General features: G+C 42.0%; 1 protein-coding gene across 1 annotated transcript; it reads left to right on the forward strand.

Moving 5' to 3' along the window:
* The first annotated feature begins 2978 nt into the window (after positions 1–2978).
* ATP5PO (ATP synthase peripheral stalk subunit OSCP) lies at positions 2979–11391 on the forward strand. The gene is made up of 7 exons (XM_019730248.3): positions 2979–3094; positions 4343–4393; positions 5376–5486; positions 7840–7969; positions 8711–8823; positions 10818–10904; positions 11203–11391. Exons 1-7 carry the CDS (start codon positions 3059–3061, stop codon positions 11314–11316), a joined length of 642 nt encoding a protein of 213 aa, XP_019585807.2. The 5' UTR covers positions 2979–3058; the 3' UTR covers positions 11317–11391.
* Positions 11392–11655: the final 264 nt, after the last annotated feature.

Genomic DNA, 11655 nt, shown 5'->3' on the forward strand with positions numbered 1-11655 from the left:
ATAAAGAATCCAATAACAGAAATGAAGAATATATTGCAAGGAATCAACAGTAGATGAGATGAAGCAGAGGAGCCAACCACAGATGTAGAAGATAATGTAGCAGAAAACACCCAATCAGAATAGCAAAAAGAAAAAAGAATTCAAAAAATTGAGGAGTTTAAGGGGCCTCTGCCACATTATCTTCTGCCACGTTATAGGGGTATCAGAAGGATAAGAGCAAGAGCAAGGAACTGGAAACTATTTAAAGAAATAATGACAGAAAACGTCCCTAACCTGGTGAAGGAAATAGATATACAAGCCCACAAAGCACAGAGAGTCCCAAACAAGATAAACCCAAAGAGGCCCACACCAAGACACATCATAATTAAAATGCCAAATGTTAAAGACAAAGAGAGAAACTTAAAAGCAGCAAGAGAAAAGCAGTTAGTTACCTACATGGGAGCCCCCATAAGACTGGCAGGTAATTTCTCAACAGAAACTTTGCAGGCAAGAAGGAATTGGCAGGAATATTCCAAGAGATGAAAAGCAATGGCATGCAACCAAGATTGCTCTACCCAGCAAAGCTGTCATTTAAAATTGAAGGACAGATAAGGACCTTCCCAGACAAGAAAAAGCTGAAAGAGTTGATCACCACCAAACCAGTATTATAAGGAATCCTAGAGACTTCTTTAAGATGGGAGGGGGGTAAAGGATGGGTGAAAAGGAAAGGGATCAAGAAGTACAAATTGGGTGTTATACAGTAGTCATGGGGATGAAGTGTATAGCATAAGGAATATAGTCAATAATATTGAAATCACTAGGTATCCTGCCAGATAGGTACTAGATCTGTCAGTGTGATAGATGGGAAGGGGGTTTGGGGCAGGATGAAGAAGGTGAAGGTATTAAGAAATACAAATTGGCAGTTAATACAGTATGGGGAATATAATCAACAATGTTGTAAATATCATGTAAGGTGCCAGATGGGCACTGGACTTATCAGGGGGATCACGTCATAGGCTGTTTCCCATGTGCTATACAGCTGAAGCTGAAGTAGAATAATATTGAATGTCAACTATAACTAAATATATAAGCATTTTATAGTCACAATCTAGGGAAGATAGTCAATGGTATTGTAACAGCTATATAACATGTCAGAAAGGTAGTAGTTTGTGGGGTGGGTTATCACTTTATGAGGGGTTTAAATGTCTAACTATTATGTTGCTTTATACACCTGAAACTAATTTAAAAAGAAATAGTCTGGAGACTTTGCTAGAAATAAACGATAGAGATTTATTCAAGGGTCTTAGAGTTTGCAAACTGGAAACACAGCTAGGCAAAAACCCAGAAGTGTTCCAAAGAAGAGAGAAGTGTTAAAAAGTCTTATAGTAAAAAAGCATGCTCTTGAGAATTATCAGTCCTGCATTGTTAGTCTTAGGATTGATCCAGGGTGGTTACCAGTCAGAGGGCAGTCAGTCAGGATGAGGGATGCCATTGGTCCAGAAAATGGGCACCAGGAGGTCTGGTCACATCCAGTGGTCTGGATAATAGATATCAGATAGATGTATATGTGAGTCCATTGGGGGGCAATTTGAGTTCTATCTGGAGGTCCAGATGCATATCCAAGTATTGACACAAGACTGGAAAGTTTCTTAAAAATGTAAGTTCCCAGGCTAGTTAGAACATGAATGGGGCCTTTCCTCAGGGCTTAACCTTCATAATGTTAACAATTGTAGCAGCTTGTGACCCTATTTTATATATTTCCTATCTTCACTCTTTCCTCAATGCTTATGAAAATTATATAACTTGGAAACATGCTTATATTATATTGTAAGCATGTATTCACAAGCCATATGTAATTTAGTATCCTTTTTCCTCTTGTATTAAGGAAAAAGGCAGCATACTAAATTACATATAGATTGTGAATCTGTATACTCCTATGTAATAAAAACAAACATAAAATAAAGAACTAAGATTATTGAGTGCCGTTCTATCAGGCAATTCTTCTAAATACTTTACATATATATTAATCTCCTATTTTTCCTAACAATTTATAAGACAGGACTATTATGTTTAATACCCGTTTTATAGATAAGAAAAAAGTGAGGCTCAGAGAAGTTATATAATTGGGCCAAGGTCACTGAAAGGACTGGGATTCAAGCCTGGGCAGTTGTGGCTACTGCTTGAAAAAATATTGACAACGGCTGCCTCTGGGTGGTTGAAAAGAAGGCAATTATATTCCTTCTATGTTCTGCATTTTTACAAGTTTTTTGTAATGATGAGAAAACGGCACTCTAAAAGGGTGAATTAATGAATTGTTCTGTGTTCCTATAATAGATCTGAGCAGAAAAAAAAAACTTTTTTAATTGACCACAGGACTCCATTATTGCAACCAAGGAGGTCAACCCCTTGCTCCGCCAGCCAATTCTATTCCGTACAGAAGAGAAAATTAGAGTAAGCTCCATTTAGGGGTTAATAGTTTGAAAACAGGTTGTTTTTATGAATGCTGAGAAATTGGCCAAGGCTAGTGCTGGGTTCTCGGTTTCAATGTTACACTCAAACCCCAATCTAACAGATAATTGCTGCACTCAGGTGAGAAGGGACGCGGGCGGGGAGGGATGAAGGGGCAGTCATGTCCCAGGTACTGGGCACGCTGTATCCGCTGCTGGAGCTGTGAGGTTCGTTTGTTTAATAAGCGCTTGATATATTGGCTTAGTTGGAAGAAGGGGTTAAAATGCTAATCATGCCGGTAAGGAATGTGAAATGGAACAGATGCCACCATATTTGCCTACAAGGAAATTTTGTAACTAGGGACAATAAATCCATTCTACAGTAAGGACCGCTTAATCAACTACTGAAGGATTGCATTTTCAGGTCCAGAGCCCACTATCCCCACCCCAGCCCCGTACTTTGGTACCCTCTTCTAAGGACTACAACTCCCAGCCTAAGGGAGGTCTGTGCGCATGCGTTATAACGACCTGCGCCTACATTTCCCAGCGGGCTGAAGGGCTACGCTGACGCACGCGTGCGCCCTTGCGTCTCTCTTCCAACTCGGGTTTGACCTACAGTCGCCCGGGAGAAGATGGCAACCCCAGCAGTGTCCGGGTTCTCCCGGCAGGTGAGAGAATGGAGGTCCTGAAAGCCAGAGGGAGGCTCTTTCCTGGGGTGACCCATACCAGACCCCTAGAGCAACAGTGCGACAGCTGGGGGAGCGTGGCCGCCGTTCAGGGTCATGGGGCCCGGCGATTGGGGGCGACGCAAGGAGGCTTGGGCGGCCCTGCTTCCCCGCTCCCGGACGTCCACGGGGCAGTGGGCACGGGGCTGCGCGTGCCTGACCTTGGTGTCCTCTGAGCACAGCTCCGAGAACCTGCAGGCTTGAGGGTCACAGGCGATGGGGGCCCGGCTTCCCTGGATTGCGAATAAAGGACACGGTCCACCTCCAATCATCTTTCTTTGTCGTTCTAATCAAACCTGTCAGGGGTCACTAGTAATGCTAAAGAATCTTAGTAAAGCACATCGCACATTTTTTATAAGGGAAATGAGGCAAAAAAAAGTTTAAAGGATTCGTCTTTGGCTGCTCAGCCAGTAAGCGGTAGAACTGAGGTTCGAACCCAGAGTCACGCAGAAAATGGAGTTAGAAAGAAAATGTGTGCTCTTTATAGTGCATATTAACACAGTGCTTTAAATATCATGACGTCTGACAGCTTAGGTAACTCTTTTCCATAGTGTTAAACAGGCTTTTAATCCTCACAACCAGTTTTGCTATACAGTACACTGCAGAGCTGGGGTTATTTGAAGGAGGCCTGTGCCCTTGCAGGTGCTTTTTGAACTACGGATTCCAGCTCTGTTCCTAGATAGATGAGATACCATCTCTCGGAACTGGGGCCTATTCTCGTGTTAAACTCTGCTGCAGTGCTCAAGGGTTAATCTTTATTTGCACATAGCATTTGGATTCTAACAAGATCTATCTCTTGGAAATCATGACTGGAATCCTCCCACTTTTTATTAAAGTCCTGCTCAAGGGTAGTAATATAAATGGCAAAAATCTTACTAAATTTTTTTAAAATGTGTATTTCATTAAAATTAGTGTTGTCTCTCATCCTGGTGAGCTAGCTGCAGCCTGTTCATAGCATAGTAGGAAGTTAGTGGGAAGGCGATTTTCCAAGCACCTTGGGGTGATTCTCAGCAGGGATATTTACTCCTAAGCAATAAAGAACAGCTCTCCCTCATGTAATCTATGTGATGATACAAAGAAACATACGTAAGAAACTAACCATTTAAAAGTGAAATTGAAAATTTCTTGTTATTGGTTTAAGTAAAGAAATCCTTCAAGTAATCTTGTTTGCTCTACTTTATTTTTTTAAAGGTGCGATGCTTCAGTACATCTGTGGTCAGGCCATTTACCAAGCTTGTGAGGGTAGGTCAACTTATTCTGTTGTAATCGGAAAGCCGATGAATGTGTCTGAGTCAAACAGCAATACCGCTAGGGCATGGACTTTTGTATAGTTACTACCTAAACCTTGGCTGCACGATTTGTGGGTCCCAAAATGTGATGCAGTGGGGGGCAGGGAATGAAATAATGTTGAATGCCTGCTGTGCGACAGGCCCATACATAACCTTTAAATATGAGAATTTTTTAAAACCATGTAATGTTAATGGGAAGTAGCTAGCCTTCCCAGTTTACAAAGGAGGAAACCGAGACTGGGGGAAAGTTGCCGAAGGCTGCTCAGCTTGGTCTTAGAGCTGGACTGGAACTAAATCTTTCTAATTCAAAGCCTAGGCATTGCACTACAACCATACAGCACCACTAAGCATGTGTAGTCATGCACTGACGGCAGTATATAGGAAAAGGCCTGTAGTTTATTGTGAAAAACAATTCAAGCATCAGGCACTTATAAATTGCTGAAGGGCTCCTCTAAACTGAATATTGATGAGGAGGTTCTGTAAGGAAAATTTATAGTATTACTATGAGATGTATAAAAGTATGCTTGTATATGTTTCACAAATGCCTGTTTTCCTGGCTCTAACATGTTTAAAAACCTCCTGGACTTAGAACTGAATAGTATTGCATTCAAAGGAAGCGTAAGCTTATCTCAAAATTAATTTCATTGAATCATAGGTAGTTAGAGCTGAAAGGGATGTTAGACATCAGTTTCCTAAGGCCCTTGATGAAGAATTGAAAGCTCAAAGATGGAGTGACTTGGCCAAGGAAATATTTCTTAATTTGTTTGAGAATTGCCATTCAGGAGAGCTCTTTGATGACACATTTGAATTTTCTTTGTGTTATAAAAGATGTGTTTTTTAAATTGTAAATATTTAATCCGCCTGTTGACTGTATACTATTGTCTTGACTGATATTCCTTTTTTCTTCCGCCCCTACCCCACCCTTGTTTTCAAAGCCACCTGTTCAGATATATGGTATCGAAGGTCGTTATGCCACTGCTCTGTATTCTGCTGCGTCTAAGCAGAATAAACTGGAACAAGTAGAAAAGGAATTGTTGAGAGTCGCAGTAAGTAGCTTTCCTTATTAAGTTCCCTTTTTATATTATTTTCCTTTAGTGTTTTGATTATGCATCCCTTTTCTCTGAGGTGTATCCTCAGAGAAAAAGAACAACGAAAAAAGAAATCTGTTTTCTGTAATCATGTTGATAGTAATCATACTGGGTATTATTCTGAATCTATTGTATAATAGGTACAAACAGATAACATAAGGCTATTGATATTACGAACTAAGATTTCAGGCTAAGAGAAGAAGTAGAAATATGAGATGGTAATTTAAGAAAAATAGCCATTTCAAAAGAAAATTAAGAATTCACCATTGGGGGTGGCCGGTTAGCTCGGTTGGTTACAGCGTGGTGCTAATAACCCCAAGGTTGCTGGTTCGATCCCACATGGGCCACTGTGAGCTGCACCCTCCTTAAAAAAAAAAAAAAAAAAAAAGTCACCATTGAAAATCTATGCTTGTATTCCAGGTATTTCCAAAATAGTATTTATAGTTTATAATGATTTTATCTTACTGGGAATTTATTTTCCTTAGGAAGCCTTTCCTTGGTTTTCATTACTTTATTCCCAAGATGTGAGGGGAAATGAGCAGAGCGTGCAAGGCAGCAAAATTAGTAAAGATGTATGTGCTCCATACTGAGGACAGACTGACGAAGACAGACCGGGAGACTGCAGGGAGCGTTCCTTTTTTTTTTTAACATGAAAAGAAGAGTAAATGAACTGACTTAACACAAGCCTACTCTATAACTTAAATAGGAGAATCTCTGCTGTAATCTTCACTGAATTTTCTAGTTAACAAGTTTGTACGCATTTTCTTGCATCCCCTCGTCCTCCCACTTTCTAGCTGCCACCTCTGGCAATGCGTTCTGCGTTAAAGACGAAGAGGGAAACAGTCCAGTACGTACTCTCTCCAGACAAAGTTGTGCTCTTTTGATTTTATGTTTTAAGAAGTTCTTGTATTTTTTAATCCACATACTTCTAAAGAATTTTTTTTTTAATCTTACGATTTGGGGAAAAAACCTCACAGACTAGTTGTATAAAGTAATACATGTTTTGTTCATCTGTATTTTGAGTTTTTATTGGGACTTCTGTCCTGATAGACAGTCGTTTTAACTACTTGTCTCTTCCTTCATCCAGTTACCTCCGCAGGTAATGCTTACAGCTAATGCTTTCCTGTGTTGTGATCAACTCTTACAATCCTCACAGAGCCAACAGTCTAACTGTTGGAGACACTCGGGGGGCTGGGGGGGCGGAGGCGGGTAGCAAGAGCAGACAGGATGTCACACAGGTATTTTGGGAGGTGATAACTGTTGCCCACTACTTGTCATTTGTGCCCATTTTAAACCTGAACAGTGGTGTTCGCAATGGAGAGAATGACCTGGCTTGTGAACATTAGAATGGGGTTTGACTAAAACCTAGAAGTCAGTTAAGACGTGGAGACATAGAAGGGAGGCAGTTACCTAAAAACTCTGTATAAATGAAGAGTAGCAATTTTTTGGCACCTACAGAAAAGTGATGCTACATAGGTGTCGCTAACTGTCCGTTGGGAACCCAAACTGCAGAACGCTTTTAATTTGCATAAGCCAGCATTTTGTGGGGGAAACGTGTTTCTATGAGGCCACTCAAGTTGCGGTTTTTGCATTAAATGGCAGTGTAGGACAAGCAGCCTGGATCAGAGACAGTGGTGGCCAGGAGCCTGGGAGAAGGTGCTAAGAGTAACGGAAAGGCTAATAGACACACGTAACTGAAAGACGCCCACGTGCTAACACCCTTGGCTTGTTGGAACTCTGGCCTAATGCTAAAGGGGAGCAAAGTGCTGGAAGCTGCCCTGGGTCACTGAATCCAGACATTGATTTAGCACCATGGAGACAGAGTGGTCTCTTGTGGCCGTTGCACTCCTCTTTCTTGTCCACATTCCCTCCCAGACTGATGGAGGCTGCCCTGGAAACACCAGAGGTCTGTCGCAGGGTTAGGTTGGTTCTCCACAGCTCTGGACGAGCCAGGACAGAGCCAGGATCAGCCTGAGATGGGGGGGCCCCCTCCTGGGCGATGGCAAGGAGGCCTCTGCAGTCACAGGACCTTCTGAGGTCTGCACTTGAGTGTGGGCATCACTGGCGTCTTCTCAGTATGTGAAGAACTAGAGTCGTGCACAATTCTGCAGAAATTATTGTATCCTGTGCAAAATCATGGTGGGGTGGATTCTTAAAGGTAGAAGACATTATTTGATTGTAAACTTCATCTGTGCTTTCACAGGGCTAATTTAATTCATGAAATAGGTGATTCATAAGAAAGTATGTATATGGCCGCTAGGATCGTTTGTTCTCTAAAGAGTTTAAGAGATTTTTTTTTTGGCACTTTTAGCAACTCTTGAAGGAACCCAAAATGGCTGCCTCAATTATGAATCCCTATATAAAGCGTTCCGTTAAAGTGAAGAGCCTAAATGACATGACCGCAAAAGAGAAGTTTTCTCCCCTCACATCCAACCTGATGAGTAAGTATTGGCTCTTTTTCACCGAAGTCTGAGATTTTTGCTACTAGAAGTGTGGTCCGTGAACCAGGAGCGGCGGCATCACTGCCCTTTGGCAGTGACGACTCTCAGGCCCACGCCAGCCTCCTCAGTCAGAATCTGCATCTTCCCCAGCTGCCCACGTGAACATTAAAGTTTGAGGAGCACTGTCTAAAGATCCTGAGATGTAAGAATGTCTGATCGCAGGTCAGGAGTTTCAATCCATGGAGGCAACCAATGGGATTCATACCAAGAAAATGGTTTGTAGCCAGTGGCTGTGTCCCTCTGCCCTTGCAGACAGTCACATTCTTTGGTACACTTGGATTGCTTTTCAAATCCCGTGGTCAACTCAGAACACAAGTTCCAAAGAAAATGTACTCATGTCATCATTTTAGAATATAGCTAGTATGTTAATTTGGTAATTCGTAGCCTAACATTGGAATCTGTGACATAAATATGAAAATCAGACTGCAAGCTGTGATCAAGAATCTGCTACAGATCTGTGTAAGACACACCCCCTTACTGCCTTAATGCTTGTCGGTGCAGTCTTTTAAAAAAAAAAAAAAAATTGAATATACTTTTTAAATAACAAGTTGCATCTTCTCCATTCACATTCTTAAAAGACATTGAATATAGAAAATTAAGCTTTCTTTTGAGATGAATATAATAGCTCAGTGATAACCCATTTTAAGTGAGTTTGTGTTACTGAAACACCTTCACTTCCAGATTTGCTTGCTGAAAATGGTCGCCTGAACAATACCCCTGGAGTCATTTCCGCCTTTTCTACCATAATGAGCGTGCACCGTGGGGAAGTACCTTGCTCAGTTACCACCGCATCTGTAAGTAAAGGGTTGTTACTGCTGCACTGGCCTTGGCATTTTATGCATCGCATTTGGCGGGGTGGGGCAGGGGGGAACAAGGTGAAATCAAGAAATTGGGAAAGGTGACTTGGCACTTGGCACTTCGTTCTTATACCAGCTTCTGGGAACTTCCCCTTTGGAAGGGCCAGTGTGTATCTTATTAGTGCCTCCCTGACCAGTGATTATTCGTAAGGACTGTAGATTGGCTTAAAATGCGTTAGGAAATAGTGGTTCATGATCCATTACAGGTTCGAGTTATTTTGTAAATACTATATTTAATGGTTGACTGAAACTAGTTCCCAAACTTGGGTAGTGGTGAATGGGGAAGGGTAGGGTGGATAGGCCCTTTGATCTTATTGACGTGCTGAAGGGAGCCACCATTTGCTGGGTTCTTTGTAATGTATTTTTTTATTATGAAAGGCCTATGTGAAGTATAATTATAATACAGATGAGGAAATATGCCCAGGGAAATTAAGTTGCTTGCCCTAGATCACAAAAAGTGAAGCAGGATTTGAATACAGGCCCCTCTGTCAGCAGTCCATGTTCATAAGCTACACTCCCTCCCCAGGATTAATTTTGTTCTTAAATATTTTCTTCCTACTGGAGTTCTGTCAATTTAGGAAAACGGTCTGTGGGGCCTGAGTATCAGTGGAGCGAGGTGGGTTTCCCTGGGCTGTACAGCGCCTGACCTTGTGGAGACTGACAGGTCTAGTGTCTAAAAGATACTCTACCTCCCTGGGAGAGCACAATTTTAAAGCGCCATTTTAGCACCTACCTCGCAGAGAGTCCTGCCAGCTTGGGGGTCGCAGTGCCCACTGTGTTACAGAGCTCCGGCGGTCACGCTGACCTCGGCGAGTGCGCGTACAGGTCGTTCTTCAGTGATTACAAGGACGTGGGTTTTTTAAAGGTTACTGAATTTTGTGAAAGTTTTTTAGAACCAATACTAATGCTTTTGATGTTGAAACTCCTCGGTAAATGAGTTTCCACTGTTTTAAAAAAAAAGTATACCTTTGATTAGTGACAAAGGGCATAGACTTTAGAAATAGACTGATTTCAAATATTGGCGCTAGTCCTCACTTGCTGGTGAGACCTTTGGTGGGTTTCTTAACCACTCTGAACCTCAGTTGTCGCATATGTGAAATGGGCATAATAGTTGGCCTCCCAAGGTTGTCCAGATGAAACGAGGTTGTGGGTGCAGAAGGGCTGGCCCTCAGTGCACATCTCAATGGAAGGTGGGCAGATAGAGTTCTCTAACCTCAAGAGTCCCAGTAAACAAGTTTTGATTGAACACCGATAAACTTACCTGCCCTACCCCCCAAAAGATACTGTTAGATTTTGCAAAGATGTTAAGGGTTTTTTGTTACCTTTGGGCTCTTGGATGAGTGGGTAAGGAGGTAGGATTTGTGACAGGTAAAAGGCCTTTTCCATTGTCACCTAACCAGGAGTAAGAGCTGGGGCAAGAGGGGGCTGGATGTTGGGGTGCTTGCTCAGTATGAACAGATTACAGAGCAGTACAGACTTCAGGAGCCAGCCAGCTGCCCTCGAGGAGTTTCACTGAGTGGGGTGGCGTGCCAGAGCCCCTGGTAACCATGGATCCTAAACGATCATAGAACCAGGTTACACTGCGGCTTATCATCCAAGAAAATAATAGGCTCACGCCGCGCCCACCAGGGCTGCACAGGGCAGAGGCCTGCATCCTCAGGCATAAAGGTCAGGATTGTTTCCCCTCAACCATTCCTAAGAGCTTTGCTAGGACTGGAGCAGAGACGGGAGGGAGTGAACCGCCAGGGCGCCCCTAGGTGTTCTGATGAGTGGCTGTTGATCACCCTGGGTGGGCCCGCGGGTGTTTAACACAGGACTTCAGGAGGCCTGTCTGGTGGTGTGTGCCTGCTTGTTTTCCCCTTTCCTTTTACGATGGGAAGGTTCTGTTTTGCTTTATCTCAGGTTTAAAAGATGGTTTTGTCCCTTTTTAGCCTTTAGATGAGGCCACTCTTTCTGAATTAAAAACGGTGCTGCAGAGCTTCCTAAGTAAAAATCAGATACTGAAATTGGAAGTTAAGGTAGGTTTTTAATTGTGTATGGTATGTTTCCTCGGGTTAATTTGACACTTAAAATGGTTACAAATAGTGAAAAATTAAATCCGATTACCCACTAATTTACCTATGGTAGAAATTTTATGTTCTCAGTTTAAATGATTACTGATTCCATTTACAATTTGACTGCTGCCTTTTTCTAGATGTAATTATAATGTCTTAAATTGATGTGGCACATAGACTTTTCAGAGCACTTTTTCATCTTTCCATTTAATTAGTGAAATGTCAATGTGTTTTCATACATCCAACTTATTTTCTTTCCTAGACTGATCCATCAATCATGGGTGGAATGATTATCCGTATTGGAGAGAAATATGTTGATATGTCTGCAAAAACCAAGATTCAGAAGCTGAGTAGGGTTATGCGGGAGGTTTTCTGAAAGTGAAAGTAATTGATTTTCTGTCAGGGAAAATTCTTCAACTTGGAGCAACAATAAAATGCTTCCTGAACAGAACACACTGTGTTTACTGTCTTTTAAAGTAGAAATACAGGGAGCCTTATTTTTATATCTTTCTTTCAGTATCTTCCTAGTTTAAAGGCTAAAGGCCCTTGGGCTGGAGAATCTAATTTTTGTAGATTATTCTTAGGAATTTATGAAAGCTTGTGTTTGTTCCGAAAAGTAATTACCACTTATTGTGGCCTCATTTTATGCCAGGGACTATTAAGTACTTAATGTATCTAACCTCATTTCCTTGGCCTCTAAACCCAGAGCCTGGGG

Source organism: Rhinolophus sinicus, chromosome 17 (assembly GCF_057876585.1).
Source record: "Rhinolophus sinicus isolate RSI-liver-muscle chromosome 17, RSI-T2T, whole genome shotgun sequence".
Taxonomy (NCBI): Eukaryota; Metazoa; Chordata; class Mammalia; order Chiroptera; family Rhinolophidae; genus Rhinolophus; species Rhinolophus sinicus.